Source organism: Choloepus didactylus, chromosome 2 (assembly GCF_015220235.1).
Source record: "Choloepus didactylus isolate mChoDid1 chromosome 2, mChoDid1.pri, whole genome shotgun sequence".
Classification (NCBI taxonomy): domain Eukaryota; kingdom Metazoa; phylum Chordata; class Mammalia; order Pilosa; family Megalonychidae; genus Choloepus; species Choloepus didactylus.
Window position 1 is genome coordinate 14,676,895 of NC_051308.1, and position 24,058 is coordinate 14,700,952.

Genomic DNA, 24,058 nt, shown 5'->3' on the forward strand with positions numbered 1-24,058 from the left:
TGTCAGTCTTGTCTCTGCTGGAGCTGAGCTCATCAAATCTATTTTATTGGCAGTTAGAAGAGAGACTGTAAAGGGGAAAATATTACCTTGAAGTGTCTGGAGAGGAAGGTAAAAACGCAACATAATTGACATCTGGTGCCTCAGTGTTGTTAGAGAGTTTGGTAGCTGGATCCTGTGCTTCTCCATTGTCTGGAGAAACCTTTCAGTGTGGGGAAGTTGCAAAGCTTAAAACGTGCCATTTTGCTATTTGAGGATGCTATTTGTTGATCCTAGAATGGTGGTTGTATTGCTTGATCAATGGCAGACTTTTTCTTCTGGTTCCCTGTGGTCCAGTTGCAGTCAGAATGAAGTTTTTCTTGGCAGGAATCTTATTTGCTAATACAGCAATTGGACCTGTTAGGACGACGTCATCAGCACCATGTTTCAACCAACTAAACTCATTAACCCAGATGTTCAAGATACATAAACAGAGGGATAAGCCTTTCTCTAAGCAGATTCTCTTTGCTAGACTCATCATTCTTCCAAACTTAGAATAAATCAAAATCTTGGAATCTGTTGCATTGTTTTTTCCCCTAAACAACTTGTCTAAATAACGTAATGAATTTAAACTCGAAGTGCCTGCCATGCCTTCACCTCAAAAGGGAAAAAACTGGCATAGGAAAAAAGAAAAAGAAGAAAAAAATTACTTTTTGTGTTGGCACTTTATAATATGTACAAATCACTTGCTAGGCTTATCAGAAAGTGTCCCTAACCTGCTCAGAAGTCAAAATGATGCTTCTAAGTATAAACTTTCCATTTGCTTTAAGTTAGGATGTTGATTTGAGTAAGGACCCATATCAGTGTGTTGGTTTTAGAGAGAAATGAGGAGGAGGTGTTATGGGAAGCCAGATTGTGGTAGGGCTGTGTAGAACAAATGACAGATGAGTGCAATAATACACACACACAAAGTATTTTCGCTCCATTATTGAAGAATATTTCTCTGAATAGTATTTTGAGGTGACAATTTTTCTTTCAGCACATTAAAAATATCACTCCTGTGTCTTTTGGCTTCAGTTTTTCTGTTGAGAATGTAGTCATATTTGTATTGTTCCCTTGTGTGTTATGAGTCATTTCCTTGGGCTGCTTTCCAGATTTTCTTTTTGTCTTTGTTTTTTAGCCTATATTTTGTTTTCTTTATATTTATTCTGCTTGGGGGTTGCTAATCCCTTAGAATATGTAAGTGATTTTTTTCACCAAATTTGGGAAATTATTGGCCACCTTTTTCTTCTCATGTTTTCTCTGTCTTTTTTCTCTGTCCTTCATTCTTGGACTCCAGTTGCACGTATGTTATGCCACTTGATATTGTCCCATTGGACATATATATTTTTTTAACTTTTTCTTTTGAAATACTCTCAAACTTATAGGACAGTCATAAAAATAATACAAACCCCATATAGAGAATTCCAGCATACCCCTACCCACCCACCACTAGATACCCAGATCCACCAATTTTAACATTTTTCCACCTTTACCGTATCATTCTATTTATATATCCATTCATCCATTTATCATCCTTCTATCTGTTTATCTTATCTATTTGTTGAGTGTCAGTTGTATATATCATGGTTCTTGAATACTTAATACTGCCGTGCACATTTCCTAAGAACAAAGATATTCACTTATGTAATTACCTTAAGTGCAGTTATCAAGCTTAAGAAATTAAGCATTGATATAAAGTTTACAGTCTATATTCCATTTTTTCCATATATCTCAATAATTTCCTTTTGAGCCTTTCTCCTTCCTTGTTAGATCCCATTCAGGATCATGTGTTGCCTTTGATTTTCATTGTCTTTGTCTCTTTAGTTTCTCTCTACATATATGCATTTTTTAATTGTGGGAACATACATACTACAACATAAACCTTCCCATGTCAGCCACTCCCAAGCATACCATTCAGTGGGATTAATCACATTCTCAATGTTATGGTACCCTCACTACCTTCCATTACTAAAACTTTCCCATCTCCCCTAACAAATCCTACTTTCATTATGCATTAACTCCCCATTTCCCATTCCTCTGTCACCTAGCATCCTGTACTCTAATTTCTGTCTCCGTGAGCTTCTATATTCTCCAATATTTTCTTTTTACTTACGATGGGGCTTACATTTATTCCTCTCCATCCCCCCACCTTTATGTAGTTCTTGTCACAAATTATATGTTTATACATTATGAATCCCAAACCACTGATTTATTATTACATTTTATGCATTTGCTTTTTCGATCCTGTAGGAAGTAAAAAGTAGAGTTACAAACCAAAAATGCATTAGTAGTGGCATTTATATTTACTCCTGTTGTTACCCTTACTGGGGATCTTTATTTCTTTGTTTGGCTATGTTCTGTTGTCTACTGTCTTTTCCTCTCAATCTGCAGAACTCTCTTTAACATCTCTTATAGGGCAGCTCTAGGAATGACAAACTCCCTCAGCTTTTGCTTTTCTGGGAATGTCTTAATCTCTCCCTCATTTTTCAGAAGACAGTATTGCTAGATGCAGAATTACTCACTGGCATTTTTTTTTCCTTTTGGCACTTTAAATGTGTCATCCCACTGCCTTCTTAACTCTACAACTTCCCATGAGAAACCGGCACTTAATCTTATCGAGGTTCCCTTGTAGTGATATATTGCTTCTCCCTTGCAGCTGTCAGAATTCTCTCTGTTTGGTATTCAGCATTTTGATTATAATGTGCTGTGGCATGAGTCTATTTGGTTTTATTCTGTTGAGAGTTTGTTAAGCGTCTTCAATGTGTGTGTCCATATCTTTCATTAAATTTGGGGAATTTACAAACCACTATTTCCTTGAATATTCTTCCTGCCCCTTTCTCTCTTTCTTCTTCTTCTGGGACTCCAACAATACATATATTGGTATGCTTGATGGTGTCCCACAGGTTCTCAGGCTCTGTTCACTTTACTTCATTTTTTCTTCTTTCTGCTCCTTAGACTGGATGCTTTCAGTGGTATTATTTTTAAGTTCACTGGTTCTTCTGCTGGCTCCCATCTGCTGATGAACCCCTTTAGGGAATTATTAATCTCTTACTGTGATCTTCAGCTCTGTTTGGTTCCTTTTCATAATTTTCATCTCACTACTGATATTCTCTTTGTATCCACCTATCATTTTCATAATTTCCTTTATTTCTTTGTCCATGTTTTCCTTTAGCTCTTTGAGCATATTTAGGACCATTTCTTGAAAGTCTTTGTCTGGTATGTCCCAGGTCTGGTCCTCCTCATTGATGGTTTCTGATGCTTTGGTCTTCTTTATCTGAGCCATCACTTCCTGTCTCTTTGTATATTTTATAATCTTTTTTTGGAACCTTGACATTTTGATATTTTAATGTGTTATAACTGGAATTTAGACTTTGAGGCATTGGTTCTGCAAGCTTATATCTGAATAGTACCATGCTAGAGCTTTGCTTGAATGCCAGAAGTTAACAAAAAAAAAAAGAAAACACCGTTCCCAGTTTTTACAGATTGACCTGTGGAGTGCTCTCTGCAGGACTTATCCGTACAGTGAGTGTAGAGAATAGCTCCAGGGGTGTAGGGATGTCCCTTGTCCTTTCTACACATGAGTCTTGGCTTGAGCATGCACATGTGGCCCTAGGAATTCCTCATTTTCTATGTCCACTTTTCCCACAGAAATAGTTTCCTCAGGGGCATTGCACGGTATGTCCTACAGCCAGCAATTCCTTGGCCCAGGCAGCCGTAACTGCTCTCCCATGACACCCTGGAGGAGAGCTCTGCGAGCTTCCTCCTATACACAGGACAAATTCTGAAATGGTGAGCCTGTGCTGTCCTCAGACCACCACCAGAGAGATTGGGCAAGACATAAATCCTGCCTGTATATTCACAAGGATTACGCTGTTCCCTCCAGAACCAGGATCAGGGATCCACACCAGGAGTGTGAGCCAGCTCTGCACCAAGCTTGGGAGGGGATGGAGCAGGGGCCAGCCAGGGGGCCACAGGATCCTACTGCTCTTAAATTGCCTTTTTCTTTATGCACTGCTCACCCTGTTACTGTTATCCTTCAACTGTTTTCTGAAGCTTTGAGAAAGATGTTTCTGCTCCTTTTTGCTGGTGTTCAAAGCTTCTGTAAAGAGAGCTCTGAAGCTTCTCACTCACCATCTTGATCAGGGCAGGGCCCCTTACTTGGACTTTTTTTCCCCCAATATTTCTTTCTCTGTGTTCTTCAGATAGGTTAATTTCAACTGATTCATCTTCAAGCTCATAAATCCTTCTGGCTTCTGCAATCTACAGTTAAGCTCAGTCAGTTAATTTTTCATTTCAGATATTGTATTTTTCAGTTTTAGAATTTCTGTTTGATTCTTTTTTATGGTTTTCATTTCTCTGCCGAGACTTCCCATCTGTTCATTCATTACAACCATCATTTTCTTTAAGTTCTTGAACATAATTATAATAGCTGCTTTTAAATCCCCAGAGTCTGAATGTTGCAGGAGCCAGCCCAGATTGAGTAGAACTTATTAGCAGATTTGGGGCTTATCTCCTTTCCAACATCTCCCCTTCCATTTACAACCTCTTTGGCAACCCCAAATTCTGTCCTTTGACAGATCACATGATAAAGGCTGTGCCTCAGTGAACTGGGGAGTAACCTCAGGGTAAATACCATTTTCATGTGAATCTCACTGTGATTTCCTTCTTTCAAGAGTTGACTCCCTCCAGTTTCTACCTGCTTTTGGCTACTCTCCATCTCCTTCAAACAATTGTTTTATATTTTGTTCAGAGTTTATAATAGTTACCTGAGCAAGGGCTTGCCTGATACAAGCTACTCTGTTATTATTAGGACTAGAAATCTTTAGTCTTTTTTCCCTAGTCTACCATGGAACTATAAGAATCAGTGAAAATCCATTTTGACTCTATAAAAAGGAACTTAAAACCCTTGTCCTCACTGGTTGTAAAAAGTTGCATCATCTTCATATATAAAACTCCGCATGTGTAGCAAACACCATTTATGACCACAGCATCCAGGTATAAATATATTATTCATAATAAGACTGTGTATGGTAGTAAAACATATATATTATTAACATATCACCAGTGGACAGCTAGTGTAATTTGACCAATAATGTAACCATGTGGAGACACGGAAGGTTCTCTGGCTTGATAGGTTATACAGAGAGGCCACTTCCTAAGCTTTGGAAGCCTGAAGGTGGGCACCTGAAGGCAGGCAGCAATTTAGATAAGGGTAAAGTCTCTGGGCTCCTTCCGTGTTCTTGTTTCCTGCTCCTGCTGTCTCCCGTCTAGCCTCAAACATGTTGTCCCTTGAGATCAAAGACATGCAATCACACCTTATGGCTTTAGAAAAAATGCACCCTCCCTGAAATATCTGAAAACAGTCACGTAGGAGACTACCTTGTATGCTATAAAAACCCGTAGGAATGAATAGAATAAAACTTTTTTTTGCATCAACACAGAGATGGAGTCGGCTCCCTTCTTTCATATAACCAAGTTTGTGTAAAAGCCACTTAGGCTTTGTCATTTATGTCATTTGACTTGTGATAAATCTTAGAAGACCAAGATATTTGCAACATCATTACCATCAAAGTTATCACCGTTAAAATCAGCACCATTAGCACTTAAGTGTCTGGGTGACACCTTCCTTAGCCCGGTTAATTAGAAAACTTGCTGTTTCAGGGAAAAGTAGTTTTGAAAGGGCCATATTTCAGTTGCTTGAAAAAGGAGGCTTCAATTATGTAAAGGCCTTTCTCAGAAGATAGTAGTTCTAAGAAAGTTCCCTTCTCAGTCGTCCAATTTCCTGACAGAAATCTATCTTGGTAACCACAGGGCAGTATTGGTCTTATCAGATAAGGTTTGAACAAACTTGCTGCCCTGCAAAGGGGTGGTAAAGCTGTGAGTGGGGAGGTGTCGATGGCCAGTGCAGGGGTGTGCCGCTCTTGCTGCCTTTTTCTCAGATGCTGGAGGTTCTCAGCTACTATGCGTCTGTCCCCTAATGTGCCTCTGAACCCTCTTCCACAGGCTTGATGCGCTCGCGGGTCCGTGGGGCCGATGCCGCCCAGGCCAAGGTCCTGACGTTCCTGGATAGTCACTGTGAATGCAACGAACACTGGCTAGAGCCCCTCCTGGAGAGGGTGGCCGAGGTGAGGCACAGGGCCGGGGAGGGGGGAGCTGAAGGGCCTTCTCTGCGGTTTTCCTTGATGCTGGAAAGGAAAAGAAAAATGCCTCTGGGACATCTGTTCAAAGAGTATTTTATTCACTGTAGGAATCTATTAATAGGGGAAAAAATCACTTGTGAAGTAGGAGACAAGGCTCAGCAGAGGCTGGTAAAGCCCTAATTAGTTTATGGCAGCCATTTCCTGAGGAGGCTCTTCCTTACTTGCCTGCAGCTTTGCAATCAACTCTCTGAGCTTAAAAGAGGTAAAGTGCTTAGAACAGTGCCTGGCACCTAGTAAGTGCCCTTTGAGTGTTTGCTTTGATTGCTGATTCTGAGGGGTGGGACGTGCTGGGGAAGCTCCCACTTTGCTGTCCCCTCTGCTCTCAGCGAGGGCAGCTGAGGCCGGCACCCCAGGGATACTGCGACCGCTTGGAGAAGGGCCCGACTCGGCTTCCAGGCCCGGACAGTGGAGAGGGGCAGAGAGACATGGCGGCCAGAGGGACAGATTGATGGCCGACCAAGGTTGATCTGTGGCCGTGCTTTGTGCACCTCTGTCTTCCAGAAACATCATCACTCATATTACCTTTTGCCTTTTGTCATTTGTCTTGCCTTCTACTTCCTTTATTTGCTCTCTTTCCTTCCTACTCAGAAAGAGCTCAGTTGGGTGAGTAAAGCAGACTTCACGAGAATACTGCAGAGATATAAAATGAGCAAGTTGTTCTTCTTACAGCATAGGAAAATATAGATGTGGAGCCTTAAGACATGAAATACCAAAGAACCACAAGTTACTAGTACTTTTGATAATCACATTAAATACTGTTTATTAAGTACTATTTATATACCAGGTACTTTATGTACATTATTTTTAACCCAGGTATTAATCCCCACTTGACAGATGAGGAGACTGAGGTTCAAGGAACTTTAATAACTTACCCAGAGTCACACAGGTGGCAGAGCCAGGGTTGCTAATTGGATTTGACTAAATCCCTGACTGAGCCCCTGTCCTTCACCATATGCACACACCTATATAAAAGGAGAACCCACCCTGCCATCTTCCACCAATCCTGCTCATTGATGGCTTGTCACTCTACCAGTCTGTGTCGCAGTAAAATACAACCAAAACTAAATCTGTGAGCATGATATTAATTTATATAAAGGACACTAACTTTTGTAGTTTGGCTGTCGAAACTATTTAAACACCCCGCAAAAAATACCTCCCAAATTAAGGACAAATATGTTTAGAATATTAATTTTCACTAATTCTAGTCTTATCCAAAGAAACAAAAATCAATGAAGTAGACTTGGAAGTAAAGCAGATTATATTCTTTGGCTCCCATATGTAGGTCCAGACCAAGCCAGGCAAGGAGAATGTGATTCTCCATTGTTGACTTTACTGGATCATTCCTTATCCTATGGACACAAAGGATTATTAGAATTTGAAAGGTTATCCGGTACTGTAGGGTTCTTCTGGAACAACTCAGTGGACATTAGACAGGCGTCTACCATCTCTCCATAGAACTCCATTAAGAATTTGTTTAGTCCAAGACAACTGTGCAACAAACAATGTCTCCTTCTCTAGACTGAAAGCTCCATAGGCTGCTGCTGAGCCGGACTCCTCCCTAGCACTCAGCACAGTGCTTTCCACAGAATTGATGCTGAATAAATATTTGTCAGTTGAATGAATAAATGAATGAAACTTGTGAAGGTCTATTACTTGGGGATTGGCCCAGCCAGCAACATTATTCTCTTTAAAGTCCTTGATGTAACCCCAATTTAAAGTACCCCTAAACTTGGATTTTGTGCATCTTTTCTAGCTCACCGAAGAGGGTACATTAATCCTTTCAAATATCTAGTACCTGTAATATCCTGGGCATGTCTGTTATAGCAGTCTTGCTAAATAGATGATTATTTATTTATTTGGCCTCTCTGCCAGACTGAGCTCTTTGAGAGCAAGAAATTTGGGTTATTTCCATGGTATCCTTAAAGTTAAGCACAATGCCTGTCTACAGTAGACACTGAATAAATGTTTGAAATATTTGATATTTATCTGAAAGGTTTTGAAACTGTCACCATCCCTCTTTAAATGCCTGTGTTCTGCCCTATTGTGTTGTTTCTCTGTTCTCAATACACCAACGGTTTGCCTTTCCTTGAACATTTACACCTGAGTAGTGATGAAACTTCATGATATTCTCCTAGTTTGTTCCTCTGATTTACTGTGCTCCTAGCTCTGCTGGATTCTTTTACTAATTGTTTTTCTAAGTCTTTCTGTCTAATAAGTTTCCTTTAAATGGCTCAAGAAAAGCACTTACTTTTTTGTTGAATATCAGTATGAAGTCAAGTCAGTCATTCAAATTTGAAAAGGTCAGGAAAGTTAAAAGACCTTGTTTTCACAAACTGTCACCAGAACAATGACATTATGGCATAAAGAAATAACCCATTCTAGGAAAAAAATAATTTCTAGGCAGTCTTAGATGTGGAAGTCTCTAGTTCATTTGGTATACCTTCTACTATAGTAATACTGACACTCTCCACCTTTCTCTCTCTCTCTCCCCAAATGGAAGCGAGTGGTAGGTAGTGAGAGAGGCAGTTAGTTCTGCACTGTATCTATTGAACACTGATTCCTTCTTTTTTGGGGGGGATCGGGGGGAGGTGTAGGTGGGGTTCTTTTGTATGTTTTGTTTTGTGTTTTATAACTCTTCTTTTCTTTATCCATATTTTAGGACAGGACTCGAGTTGTGTCCCCCATCATTGATGTCATTAATATGGACAACTTTCAGTATGTGGGGGCATCTGCTGACCTAAAAGGCGGTAGGTGTTGGTGATGGAGCCAGGTTCCACCTGCTTTGCTCTCACTGTCTGCATGTGCATGTGATTGGCACCCCTGTCGCTGTCAGGAGTGACAGTAACAACATCTTTCACACTGTCAGCGTGTGTGCTCAGAGGAGAGAGTATGTATTTTTAACAAGTAGAATTTCATAAAGAGGGAGAAAAATAGCCTTGCTGCCCTCGAAGAACTTCCTGTGTTTCCTGTTGTTCTCTTATCTCTTTGACCTTCTGTTGCTTTGGGGAAACATTTGGCTTAGTAAACGGTTTTGGTGTCATTTTTAATCCGAGATGATTAAGACTGAAGGGTGGTCTAGGATGAGGTGGCACCAGAATCGCCCCTGCTGCCGACCTGCAGGATGTAGGTGAGCTCCCCAGGGCTTAGGTTTTTGTACAGTGAAAGGGGCTAGAGCCCATACTTGCTTTCTCTCTCCCCACACCAACATTTTCTCTGGTGTCCTGTGTTTTCTTGGTCTGTCTGGCCAGCCAGCTTGAAACCTGGAGTCCTCTCTGACTCCTCCTCACCCGATCAGCCCTGCTGATTTTTACACAAGGGGTTACCTCTCCCAGTGTCTTACTTCATGTCCAGGTAGGTTTTTTTTTTCCTAAATCACCACAGTAGTATCCTATCAGTTCTCACAGCCCCAAAATTTATTCCCCTCAACCCATCCTCCATAGAACCTCAACAGTGATCTGATACACCCTTTACTCTCTTGAGGACCCCAAGAGCTTTTGTTTATGGGGCTTCTATCTATTGATATTTATTGTATCAGAAATTAAAGCTGAGAAAGTGTCAGTCACAAGACTATGCAAACACGTACTCCCTTACCCATCAGAATGATGACATCACATATCAGAGTCTCTGGAATACCCTGTTGTCCACTTTTTTTTTTTTTTTTAATTCAGTTTTATTGAAATCTATTCACATACCATACAGTCATCCATGGTGTACAATCAGCTGTTCACGGTACCATCATATAGTTGTGCATTCATCACCCCAATCTACTTTTGAACATTTTCCTTACATCAGAAAGAATCAAAATAAAAATAAAACCCTTGTCCACTTTTGAAAGAAAGAGAGTGAGCGAGACATATGATATCTTAGCATAAATATAAAAGTAGTTTTGATTCCACAGACCCCCTGAAAGGGTCTCCTGGACGCTTAGAGCACCCCGAGCCGTACTTTGAGAACAGCTGGTCTCATAGAAGTGCTTGATAATGCCAGTTGCAGCCCAGGCACCAGACTGCCCCACACTGTGAGGGTCCGGTCATGTTCTCTCTGACTCTTACTAGTTGTCACGGTGTCCCAGGGCCTGGGCTGCAACACCCTGTGCTCGATAGAGCTCTGCTACAGTCCAGGAATTAATGCCCCACTCTTGAAACTCAACTAATTGGCAGCTTTGCTGATAAGAACTCTGCTGAGAACCAAGAAGTAAGCAAAGGCTATGAAGTTAAAAGAGACGTCAATGTCTTTGCCTTATGTTTTTGTGATTTATTCATCAAAATAGTTATCTGGTGACCCTCACCCAAATTCATTGATTCTTTATACCCAAAATAATTTAACTCTTTTCCAAGTATTCAGCACCTCCTTTTTTAAAAATGCAAAAAGAGGGGTGTGTCTTCTACTTTTTAACATTATGAGCTGATTGGAAGCTGATGGACGGCTCCAGGCAGACATATATGTCAAGGGTCAACTAACAGTCCAACATTAGGAATGAAGAGAACAAAACTACCAAATTAGGCTCCAACCTCCAAAAACAGAGTGTCGGGGCCGCTTCGTGAGATGCAGGCCTCATGGTCCTTGTCTGTGTCACTGTGGGAAGACCATTTATCCCCTCTGCACCTCAGCTTCCCCATCCAAGAAATGGGGTAATAACAGCCCCTGGCCCATTGGGCAGCGGTGAGGATTAATGGACCGTTGGCATGAAGTCAGAGCTACGTCAGTGTCAGCTGGGATGGTGACTGCACAACTTGCCCCTCTCCTGAAGCATCAAAAGGACGTTAGCCATGCTTGGAATATCATGCCTAAATTGGAAAACATAACAGTGCTGGAAAGATCTTGACGGTGGGTTAGAAGTAAAAATATTTTGGACTTTAAAGAGGGCCAATCCTGAGCAATCAAGAAGGCTTTAGGGTTCAGAATTCTTTTTACAAAGCAGCTGCTTAGGTCAGAGCAGCTGTGAGGACAGTGATTTGTCCCTTCTGTGGTGGGTCAGAAGAATGGGGGCCAAAGTCATTGTTCCAGATTGCTAGTGCTGCCAGATTGCAAAGCACCAGAGATGGATTGGCTTTTATAAAGGGGGTTTATTTGGTTACAAAGTTACAGTCTTAAGGCCATAAAGTATCCAAGGTAATGCATTAACAATCGGGTACCTTCATTGGAGGATGGCCAATGGTGTCTGGAAAACCTGTTAACTGGGAAGGCACATGGCTGGTGTCTGCTCCAGAGTTCTGGTTTCAAAATGGCTTTTTCCCAGGACGTTCCTCTCTAGGCTGCAGTTCCTCAAAAATGTCACTCTCAGTTGCTCTTGGGGCGTTTATCCTCTCTTAGCTTCTCCAGAGCAAAATTCTGCTTTCAACAGCCATCTTCAAACTGTCTCTCACCTGCAGCTCCTCTCTCAGCTCCTGTGCATTCTTCAGAGTGTCCCTCTTGGCTGTAGCAAGCTCACTCCTTCTGTCTGAGCTTCTGTAGTGCTCTAGTAAAGTCATCAAGGCCCATGCTGAATGGGTGGGGCCACACCTCCATGGAAACTATCCAATGAAAGATCTCACCCACAGTTGAGTGATCACATCTCCACGGAAACATCCAATCAAAAGTTTCCAACCCAATCAACACCAGTATGTTTCCTGCCCACACAAGACTGCATCAAAGATAATGGCATTTGGGGGGACATAATACATTCAAACTGGCACAGTCACTCTAAGAGCGTTTCACAAAATCCCATTAGGAAAAAAAAACCAAGGTGTTCTAAACAGAGTTTTAATATTGTAGCTTGTCTTTATGGACATTTTAAAGTAATAAAATAAATAATAAAAATTATAATCTTAAAAAAAGATGTTATATCCATTGGCCTTCATATTCTCTGTCAATGAAGTAGTCGTGACATTGTCTTCCTGGCTGGTGCTAATTGTGTTTGAGGCAGTTTGTCTGCCTCACAGGGGAGAGCTGGGCTCTTCAGCAAAGCCAGGCCCCATCGCCTATGCTGGTTTCCTCTTTGTGCTTCACTGTCATTATCTCTGTCCCTGCTGCCTAGCCCATGAGCCAGAGTGTTCCCTCTTTGTTGAGCCCACTCTACTGGGCATTGAGAGAGTGGGGGAGACCTTTCTGGCTGGTGCTTCTGGTTGAGCTGTAACACACGCTGAACCAGCCCAAAAGACGCAGCTCCAGCCCCCATTGTCCCACCTGGTTCAGGCTCCAGGCACTGGGCTATCAGAGCAGATGACACCCTCCATTCAGAGCAGGCAGAAGAGCCATCCAAACTTGGGCATTGCAAAAGCCCTGTTGACAGAGAGCCTGGCAGCAGAGAGTTTAAGAGGCACAGAGTTGAAAGTTGGAACAGGAATAATTAGGTTTGGCCATCAGACCCTTGGAAATGCAGTACCGTGAGCTGCAGCGTTTGCCAAGAAATGGTCTCTGGACGTGTCTTGAGAGTGTTAGCTGGCGAGGAGCGCTGACGAACTAATGGCACAGTACAGGTTACCTTGTGAGTAGGCACGAAACCTTGGCCACTGTATGCCAGGGAAGCTTGTTGCCAGGAACCTGCAAATGCCAGAGAACAAGTCCATGTACGAGGCACAAGCTCTTCTACCTGAGAGGCCTGTGGATTTTAAAATGAAATGGGATAGGTGCCAAGTGTACCAGAAATTGAAAGTCATTTTGTCAACTTTTGCAACTTCTTCTGGCTTCTTTTCATCTTAAAAGCTTTCCCACACCCATCCACCCTGCACCACCTCATTCTCTATGCAAGTCATTTAGGTTGCAGTGAAGAGATATTGAAAAGATCCAGGTTTGTGGGTTCAGGGACCCCTTAATGCTCTTCTGCTTCCTTGGGTTTCTCTTTCCCTGGGGCAACATTGGAAACAATGGTGGCAGATTTTTTTTTTTTTAATCTCAGTCACTTCTCTCTCTTGTCCTATAGACCTTGTATTTGTCACAATATCACCCTGCATTTTCCGTTTATTCCACAGATACCAGCTCTCTTTACATTTTCCACTTATTTGTATGCATTTTAATTTTAGAAAATTCTGCGCTACATTTTCTGTTTTAGGATTTTCCTTTTATTCTTGTGCATTTTAATTTTAGAAAATTCTCAGCCACATTTTCTGTTTTAGGCAAGCTTTTTGGGGAAATAAGATTTCAATGTGCACCCTTCCTTCTGACCTTCCTCCCCCTGGCTCCACCCTCCCTGGCTGTCTCTCTCTCTCCTCTCTCCAGGTCTTCCTTGTTTTTTTGCCTTGCTTTGTTTTTCAGTGAGTCCTGTCTAAATATCAAATGCCGTTAAGCTATGGGGAACAGGGGGGACAAGGGAGTCAGTGGCCGGTCTCTATGGTTACCTGTGATTCTTGTCTGTTCTGGGCAGGTTTTGATTGGAATTTGGTGTTCAAATGGGACTACATGACACCTGAGCAGAGAAGAGCCCGGCAAGGAAATCCAGTGGCCCCCATAAAGTAAGTGCCAGGTGTCCCTCAGGGATGCCCTGCAGAGGTCAGAACCCCAGTCCCTGATCCCTTTCCAGGGCCTTGAGTTGCCCAGGGACTATGTCCAGCTCTTCACCTTCTGCTTTCCCACTCCCACTGGCCTTAACTCAAGGGAGAGTGGCTGCCACTGCATCATGGAATAAAGCACTTTACAATTTATTTTCTTCAGATGAAGTTTAATACAGATTTATAAAGCAGATTTGCCCATTCTGTGAGTTCCTTCATGTTTATAACATACAACATTTTTGATAGCAGAATGGGGGCTCCAAGTTGACTTTGGCAACAAGTAAAACATCCAAGGAAGAGGGACAGGGGGCGGGCAAGTGGGAGTCCCGTCCTCTGTTGCCCCTTCACACTCGGCTTCCCTTCCTCTGCAGAACCCTGCTCTTCGGTCGGCGCACAGAAGTGGTCACTTGTGTTAGGCTCACCCAAGCCTTGCTCTGAGAGTCCTTGCCCACACAGCAGTGAAATTCAGGGCTGGGAGTCAGAATGCGTTCTCCAGCTAGGGAGAGAATTGTGAGATACCCCCGTAGAGTAAATTAGCACACACAGTTAAATGAGATAACTTCTACAGGGTAGCTAACACTGAAATATGTCAGCCAGTATTTACTGAACATTTACAGTGTGCTCAGGACCTTTCTAAGCACTTCGTACATAATCTCACAGCATCTCTACTGGGAACAAAGGAGGGACTTGGTGAGCATTATGTTTCCAACCCCTTCCCAGGGTGGCAGGAAAGTAACAGATACGATGGATTCCATTTTAAGATGGAACAAATTCATCATAATGATAATGATAGCTAATATTTACTGAGCATTCCTTAAGTGTACTAAATGCTTTATGGGTGCTTTGGGGTTTGTTTTGTTTTTCTAATCCTTATAATTACCTTTATCTGGAAACGGAAGCACAGAAAGGTTAAGTTGCCTGGTCAGCAAGTGTTTTAGTCCTGAGCCTTCTGATCCACCAGGCTGCGCTGCTTTAATAGGGCAGATTCCATGCAGCGCCTCTCACTGTGACAGCGTCAGTGCAGGGAAGGTGGGGTAGGCATTTGGAAACAGCGGTCGTTAAGCAAAGGGAGGGGCATCTTGAGCTCTGAACAAAGGGCAATGGCTGTGAGATTATTTTTAAAGTTGGCTTGCAGTTCTGGAACTATGCATGAGTTCTTGTGATCTCATTTTGACCTTCAATGTCTTCCTTTCTCTCCCACCCTTTCTCTCTTTAGAACACCCATGATCGCTGGCGGGTTGTTCGTGATGGATAAGTTCTATTTTGAAGAACTGGGGAAATATGATATGATGATGGATGTGTGGGGAGGTGAAAACCTGGGTACGTATGAGCCTTGTTCCTTCAGAGCAGTTCAGTAGTGGACAGCCCACGGTTTCAAATTCTGGTGAAATAGTGGTCCTTTCTTCCTCACCAAGGAAAAATTGAAGCTTTGGAGAGATTATTTGGCAAGGTGATTGTGGAATCTGAGTTCTAATTGGAAACAAGCTTTAAAGGAATTGGAGTGACCATTCCTCCCAGCGGAGTTTGTCCCAGCATTAACTATACCCCTTTCACTCTTAAAAGTGTTTTGAGTTAAGCAATAAAATGTGTCACCCCAGTTAGAGTAGAGAGCGACAGAATACAGATGATGTCTTTGAAGGAAAATCCAAACTCTTTAATGTCATTTGAATCAGAGGGTTTGGAAAGCAAGCTTGCAATAGTGGGGGAAAGCATGTTAGGCTCTAAGATTCATTTTTAGCCTATGTAGAATGGAAAATGAGTTGAGCGGCTGAATTTTCAGTCCATGTTTTCAGAAACCAGAGGTGAGTAAAGCAGATGTAGCAGGTAGGTCAAAAAACACCAGTTCTGTGGATCTCGACCCTGGCAAGGTTTGCAGACTGTGACTGAACTGCAATCGTGGAAATCAGAGGAGGTGGAGAGGGCTTTGCATTTATCCCCTTCTTGATTATTTTTATGAATGGCTCTAATTTGGTTTGACTTTTTTTTTTAAATGACTGATGCAAATCATTTTTAAGCAGTCTTGAGGCAATGAAATTTTACAGACTTTGGTCTGTATTGGTAGGTTCATAATATTTAGCGTATAAAAGAGAAAAAGACTTTTATTTGGGTTTTTGTTTTTTTTTAAAGTTTTTTAATGTGTTTCCCTTGAAGCCTTTAATTTCAAGTATTTGGCATTCTGAGCTAATTCTCCTTGGTCATTGGATATTCTTAAATTACTTTCACCATTGGGTGAATGTACCCTGCAAATAAGGGGTCAAGGAAAGGGAGAAAAGGAAAATGATGCCATCATTTTTGGTAGTTTTTACTTGAAACTTCGATATTGGAGTTCTTTTTGTTAGTTTTCAGAAAATAGCCTGTTATTTTCCTGTCATTTTATGATGTTAAACTTAGCGCTAACATCTCATCTTGGGGGATTTCTCTCCCTTGGCTTGATATTGAAAGCTTCTTATAGATTAAATAACTGTGTTATGGGGAGGAAACATGAGTCAAACTCCTTTTGGGGTTTTTTGTTTTGCTTTTTGAATGATACATTGACCTTTAGGTTGGGCCAGGATTGAAGCCATTTGAGCATGAAAGGCTTTGGGAGAATTGTTAGCTTTCTGAGAAGAATTCCAAGTCACCCTTGCCTGCTAGCCGGTCCCCGTTCAGGGAAAGTGATTCCTCTAACAAAGCAGGGTGACAACCAGCCGCTCAGCACCGCCCGATAGAAAAACAAAACGTGGTATTCAGAAGTGCCTATTAGTAGCTGAAGGCACTGGTTTGGCAAAGGATCCGAGCCAATGCATTGAACAAAAATGAGCCAAGAGTAATATTCCGTGGCAGCCAGAATTCTGTGTTATGATATAGGAAGAATGTTGATTTAAATATAAAAGGAGGCATTTCACCCAGAGACCAGAGGGACGAGTAGAATTTTTTTTTTCTTGGTTGGTGGTTGGTTTGGTGTTTGTATTTATGTAGTTGTGCAGCATAGGTAAGGGGTGTGAGGATCTGAGGAAGGGACCAGATTGGGAGTCAAGCCTGGACCATTGCAGGCTGGATGTGTCCCCTGCCTGGACTCATTCTGGGCTGTCTCCCCTTCCCTCAGCTGGTTCCAATAAGGTCCTTTCATGGAGTCTTCTCCTTTAAATGTTAAGCAGACACACAGGTTTCAGCAAGAAAAGCCCATCATGCAAATCTCTCTTTCTTGAAGCACCAGTTTTGTCTTTGTTTTCTGGTTTCTGTGCACACACCCCAGTAGTTATCTGGGATGGTGTGTGTGTGTGTGTGTGTGTGTGTGTGTGTGTGTGTTTTGGGAGGGGACGGTACAGTGATGCCTGAGTAATCAAAATTCCACGCAATCTCCTGGAAGCCAAGCAGTTTCCAGTTTGCCCCACCAGAACTACTAGAGCTTCCATCTTAACTAATAATATAAGTTGTCTTATATGTCTTAAGCAATTAAAGAATCAAGTCTCAGCTCTTTGGGAGAGGTAGGGGTTAGGCTACTTGGGAAAAAAATGATCTTGTCCTTTCTGGCATGCCTTCACGATGTTTTCAGTGCATCATCTCATTTAGTATGTTCTTAAAGCCCCATGAGCTGCTGGAATTGTTTCCATTGTATAGTGGAAAAGATCGCACATTCTGGAGGTCATGTACCTTGTCTGAGATCTCATAGCAGGTAATTAGCAGAGCCAAGATGCAAATACACACTGTCTATTTAAAAAGCCACAAAGTTATATTGACTAATCATCCTCAAGTTATAGGGTTCAATTGAATTTAGACTTGGCTATAGCTGTTGTTGTACTTAGCCTTAAAAATTCTCAGCAAATCTCTGAAAAGATCCCTTACCAGTTTAACAGACTCTTTATATGGCTGGCTGTCAAGGGCCCTTCCTGCCCCATGATTTTGAATTTTCCAGTGAAGGCAAATGTACATTTAAATTTTATTTCCTGAAACACAGAGAGCACTTTTATTCAAAGTTGAGGAAAGAAGAGTCAAAAATCTTTCACTGCATATGCTTGGATGGTTATGATGACACCTATTATTTTTATTATTATTATTACAAGGGAATTGGTTATTAAAGGCCCTTAATAGTTGCATGTATCACCCATTTCTACTCCTTTAAGTTTGCTGGATCAGAGTAGCAGCTCCTGTTCTTTTGGGTCTTGAGTGGATGTTAAGGGCCTCACGCTCTGCCCTGGCCTTGGCTGCCCATCATGTGTGCTTGTCCTACGGTATGTCACCATCAATTCGCTTCATAGGTGGAGACAATTTCACCCTCTTTCAGATCAATCTGCATTTAGCAGCAGTGCCTCCTAAGTTGTTAGATTTTTGTCTTTGACTTGTGGCTTCCCCAACATGGCCCCAGGTATCTTAAATGATACAGAAGAAAATGTTCTTTTATACAAACCTTATGAAACCCTTCATAATGTTAATTATTGTGTGTTAAACTTTCTGTTTAATTTCAGGTTCTTGCAAACCTCTCGTTCAGACTCAAGCCATTCTGAATAGGTAGTGTTTTGGACTAATGCGTGGTCAGAACATACCCTTGTATTTTTTATCATGAAAGCCGCACTAATCAGCTGTATGCCAGACTTCTCCCGGGTGATTATGCCAAGGGCCGATGTGTGTTCAGGCTGGCGTAGGGAGAGCCTGGTACTGTACTGTCTCATTTCTCCTGTGGGTGCCTTGGCTTTTGTAAGGAAGCAAGATGAACAGTGGGCGCTTCAGAGAGTAGTCCTACCTGGGCTGGTTAGTTACTGTTTGGTAAGAGTCTGCGTGGGCAGCTTGTGAAGTATCTGTCAATAACTTGACCATACTCGGTTACCACCATGATCCCTAAGGCACCTGTGCACTTTGCCAGATCTCTGGAGGCCTGCTAATGCACAAGGATAAACATTATTTTTGCAATTTAAGGGAAAGATTTTTTTTTTCCTGGATAGAGAAAGCTAATCTGCATACTGGTGCTAAGTCAATTTAAAGTAAGTTTTAGAGGAAGATGGCATGTGTGGTTGCCTGTTAAATTTCACATTAAAGCTTAACTGCGGACGTGTCGTGTCTCAAACCACGGATCCGTTTGTGCACCTTCAGTGTTCCCTTTCCTAACTGTTGATGCTAAGCAAGTGCAAACATTTTAATACTCTGTGTTAGGAAGCAGCTAGTGAATAATTCAGTGCAAGCATTTCATGAATCAGTTGATATTTATGATGTTACTAGGATCTGCACGATCTCTGCCAAGAAGTCTTGATATTCAAAATAGACCCAAAAATCATTCCTGTCTCAAGGTTACTAGACCAGTTTTGGAAAATGTCACTACTTGAACATACTTCCTGGGTTGTGCCCTGAATTCTAAAGATCCAGGGTACATCAGTGTCTCTGTTGTAGGAAGTGCCAAGTGCAGGCCATATTCTGGAGGGAGCCGTGTGTCCTCACCCAGGTCTCCTTCAGCCACTTTGACAAGGGCCATGGGGCTGCCCCCACCACCACCACCCCCCCATTCAGGATGGCTGTTGATTCCCGGCCGCCCTGCAGCCTCTGTGGGTCACGTGTTTCATTCATTATCCCAGAGATCTCGTTCCGGGTGTGGCAGTGCGGAGGCAGCCTGGAGATCATCCCCTGCAGCCGCGTGGGACACGTGTTCCGGAAGCAGCACCCCTACACGTTCCCGGGGGGCAGTGGCACCGTCTTCGCCCGGTAAGTGGGGGGAGGCTGAGCAGGAACAAAACGTTGCTGACAACCACTGAGCCAGGAGCTCACCTTCTAGATGTATGGAGACAGCCCACATGTCCTCCAGCGGGTGTGATGCTTTCATACAATGGAGCCCTGCTATCAGCAGTTACAAGTAACCACTTGGGGACTTTCAGGGCACTGTGCTAAGTGGAAGAAGCTAGTCTCAAAAAGCTACATACTGTACAGTTCCAGTGGTGTGACAGTCTCAAAAAGGACAAGAGATCAGTGATTGCTAGGGGCTGGGGGGTGTGACTACAAAGGGGGAGCCCCAGGGGACTTGGGGAGGTGATAGAATGTTCCGTGTCCCAATTATAGTTGTAGTATACATATCTATACGTGTGTGAAAACGCATAGAAATATTATGAGAAAAAATACTATTTTAAAGCTGAGAACATTTTTATTACACACTGCTATTAAACAAAGACACAGTATTTGAGCCATATTAAAATGAAGATATACTAAATTAATGCCAAAAAAGATCGATTTAGAGATATATTTTGGTAAACATGACGATGCCAAATGCAGAGGTTTTGAAGAGAAATAGCAAATTGTCCGTCAGTCAGAGCAGACTATTTACTAGGGAATTCTTTTAGGTCTAGAGATAAAACAGTATACAGACTTTGGATGGATTGTTCAGTGTGTGACTGTATCTCAATAGAATTGCATTAAAAAAAACCGGTATATACAGTGAAGAGTCTGACCTCAAGGGGGTTGCCTTCTAGTGGAGGTAGAGAGTCAAAAACAAATTGACAGCTAATTGCTTGGAATACTAATAAATGCTGTGAAAAACATAAACGATGGTCATGTGGTAGAGTGTGAGCAGGGCAGGACGGGGGAGAGCTTTGCAGTGTAAAGTGTACACGGAGCCCCTGCTGGGGAGGGGGCAGTGGAGTTTGGACTCTGTGGGGTAAGGGGGCGGCCGTGCAAGCTCCCAGGGAGCAGCGCCTCCTGCAGGAGGAACAAACCCACTGGCGCCGAGATCAGGGCCACTGAGCGTGTCGCCAAGTGTGGCTGGAGTGCAAAGAACCCAGGAGAAGGTAGGGGGAGGTGGGACACTAGACAGGCCCGGCCGTGCCTTCCCTGGTAAAGTTTGGATTTTATTTTGATGCCAGTGGGAAGCCATTGGGGGTTTAAGCAGGTGAGCAGCTTACCTGTTTTAGGCTTCAGAAGGTGCTCTCTCAGGCTGGAGAAGGGTCGGGATGCAGGTGATGCTGTGACACAGGTGTGAGTGTGCCTGCCCCTTCATCCTGTGGGGTAGAGGCGGGGAGATGTGAGGCTCCCCTGCATTCATCCAGGAGAGAGGTGATGGTGGCCTGGACGAGGGTTATAGCACCGAAGGGGGGGAGTTCAAATCCCAGCGGTGTTCTAAGGCAGACAGTATTTTCTAATGGATTGGCTGGGGCCTGAGAGGGAAAGAGAGGAATTAAGGTTGACACCCATGTTTTTGGTCTCACAACTTTACTGATAAGATGCCGCTTCTAAAATAGGAAAGCTGGGAGTGGGGGTGGGAGTGGAGTTGGGAAGGAGAGGAAGATTATTAGCTTATCTTTGATACAATGTTTTTAAAATTTGTGAAGTGCCGATGTACTTAACAAAATATGCATGTATTGTGCAGAAGTTGAATTTTTTTGCATAGAGAATCTGAAACTGAGGAAGCTTTAATGGAAGCCAAAATATCAAATAATGCTTTTGACCAAATTGCCTTCTCTCAAAGAGTGTATCTTTTTGTGAATGCTGTCTAAATTTCATTTTTGCTCTATATTAAAAACTAAAGTATGATATGATACAATCAAACAAATATTGATAGATATGCTTTGTTTCCAGGGCAAGATGAACTTCCAGAAATCTTTTATATAGACATATATATTTCTCTTAGTTTCCTCTGATATGTGGCATTAAATATATAAGGATTCCACCATCTAAAAGTCTGGATCTGACAATAGCTAAAACAGTGTTTTAGTGTATAGCAGGCAGTTCCATGCACTTTACAAATATTAACTGATTTAATTCTTATAAAACCTTATGAGGTCAGTACTATTATTATCCCCATTTTAGGGATAAGGGAAATTAAAGGCACAGAAAGGTTTGCTTACTCTGCCCTGGTTCACACAACTAGCAAATGAATAGAGCCCATCAGGCAGTTTGGCTCCAGAGTTCATGTAATTATCACACCTATAGTGATCTTTTTATCTAGATCCCTGAAGTGAAATTAGTGTTTGAGGTTGCTGGAATTCCAGAATGATACCCAGATGCTAAAAGTAAGATACAGAACAGCATGTAGAGGGTGAATCTCATTTATGTAAGTGAGTGAGTGAATGAATGAGTGAATTAATGAATGAATTGAGCAAGCCAGCTAGCTTAGGGTCTCATCTAGTTTTACTGCATGGGTACCCCCTACTTTAGAAATAGTAAGATGATGAAATAACTGCAGGTTCTTACATCTTGTGTTTGGGTTGTGGTCGTTGCATCTCTTGGGACCAATTGACAATGAACAGTTGGGCAATTCCTTCCTTTTCTGTCTTCCTTAGACAGCTACATTTTTATTTAGTATCTTGTAAGTCTCTCAGAGACCCTTCTAGAGATTGTTGTGTGTGTGCCTTAATATATATGTTGATTAGAGTTTGTCCAAAAGGTGGAGGTGGGTGTGGGGGGTGGGTACGCGGAAGGGGAGTCCCTTAAATGGTATTTAGGTTTAGGTTTAGTAGTTAGTGGTGAGACCTTAGTTATTCGTGGTGAGCAATAATATGAAAAAGTTAAGTACATAAAAAGAACCCAATGATTTAAACATGCTTTCTTGCCACACTTTTTCTTTTATGGCCACCAAGTGGTATAATTGGCCAGTTTACATTACATCTTCTCTCTACTGCTGCTTCCTGGTAAAGCCGAGTGGGAAAAACACACACACTTAACACACACAGAAGGAACAAAAGCAAGGAGGACCTGGATAAAAGGAAAATTAAAAATAATTGTTCATTTAGAAATTAAGAAATGACTTCACTGCTTAGTGACGTTAAGTGATTTAAAAGCAGTATGTGATTAGAATTCATAAAACCTTTAAACCATTAGGGCTGGAAGGGACCTGGGATATCCTTGAATCAGTTCTTTCATTTTAGTGATGGGGAAATCAGGCACCAGAGAATCGAAGTCACATGGCCAGTTAAATACCTAACTGGGGCACTTTGGCATATGTCACTTGGCAGCCCCAAAAACCCCATTAAGAATATTTAATGACTCTTCTGAGAAATCTTACTTATACCCAGAATCTCCCAACACTTTAAAAACCCATCCTCATTTGTTTCAATTTTTTCAGAAAGTAAAAATTCATAAATCTCATTACCAAAGAGAAGCACTCTTAGAATTTGGTGAAACTCCTTTCCTCCTCTCTCCTTCCTTTTCCTCTCTTCTCCTTCCCTCTCCACCCTCCTTACTTACACACACACATATGCACACGCACACACCCATCTGCTACATCCTATTCTGTAGTCTATTTTATTTTCACCCAACAATAAGTCAGGGACACCATTCCATGTCAGTATGTAAGAAGCCCACCAGTGTTTTTAATGCCTATGGAGCCTTCTGCTTACTTAATCGTACTTGCCTATGATGGACATACATAGTTTCTCATTTTTTTGGTTATAAACAATGCTGAAATAAGCATCTTTTCACATATATACTTTCATTCTTATTTGATTATTTTCCTGAGGTAAATTTCTAGAAGCGAAACCGCTGGGTCAGAGGATGGGTACATCTGTATTGTCTTACCTGTCTCCTAAATGGCATTCTAAACAAGAGGCTGTCTTTCACCTCATTAAAAGAAAAGAAGGCATATACATCATTTGATATGAAAGATATGGACCCCAAAGCAGATAAATGATTTTAGTAACTATAAATCAGATTGTTTGAAAGGCTTGCCACTTCAGAAGAAATCTTTCTGGTAAAGCAAAGGAATTCTTTCAAAAGGTGCACATTGCCTCTCTAGTATTACTATTTTGAAAGAACAGACTATCTTGCTTACGGGTTCCCATGCAGAGTTTGTTAAAATGTAAAGTATAAGCCTCCTGTGGAACCAAATCCAGAGTGTATGGGAGCAAAGAAGTTCATTGTATCAATGCTACTCCATGGATGCTTTAAAAAGAATTGTATGATTGGGAAAGCCATGTGGATCACACTCCCCTTTGTCCAGTGTATAGATGGATGAGTAGAAAAATGGGGGCAAAAAAAAAAAAAAGGGCACCCAGTGTTCTTTTTTACTTTAATTGTTATTTTTCACTTTAATTTTTATTCTTATTATTTTTGTGTGTGTGGTAATGAAAATGTTCAAAAATTAATTTTTGTGATGAACACACAACTGTATAATGGTACTGTGAACAATTGATTATATGCTGTGTATGACTGCATGGTATGTGAATATATCTCAATAAAATTGAATTTAAAAAGCTATTTAAAAAAATAAAGAGGGGGGCTGATGAGAAAAAAAATTGGAGATAGGTAAAAGGATGGCTGCATATCCTTTCAGTTGTCACACTGGACTTGTCCAGCAAGCCCACCCAAGGGTTGTCTTAATTCTGTTGGGATATGTACCTTCATTTGACTTACTATTTATTATCAAATAAGATATTAAAAAAAAATAATTATTGGCAGGTTAAGACGCTGATGCCTCTGCATTTG

The 24,058-nt window shown here is 41.8% G+C and overlaps 1 protein-coding gene across 2 annotated transcripts in view; it reads left to right on the forward strand.

The window, feature by feature from the left end:
* Positions 1 to 24,058, forward strand: part of GALNT2 (polypeptide N-acetylgalactosaminyltransferase 2) — a 219,112-nt gene that overhangs the window by 178,065 nt on the left and 16,989 nt on the right. For both annotated transcript variants that reach the window (XM_037820840.1, XM_037820843.1), the window contains exons 7-11: positions 6,022 to 6,143; positions 8,878 to 8,965; positions 13,561 to 13,648; positions 14,901 to 15,004; positions 19,228 to 19,354. In XM_037820840.1, coding sequence (XP_037676768.1) covers positions 6,022 to 6,143; positions 8,878 to 8,965; positions 13,561 to 13,648; positions 14,901 to 15,004; positions 19,228 to 19,354 — 529 coding nt within the window. The remainder of the gene's footprint in view (positions 1 to 6,021; positions 6,144 to 8,877; positions 8,966 to 13,560; positions 13,649 to 14,900; positions 15,005 to 19,227; positions 19,355 to 24,058) is intronic.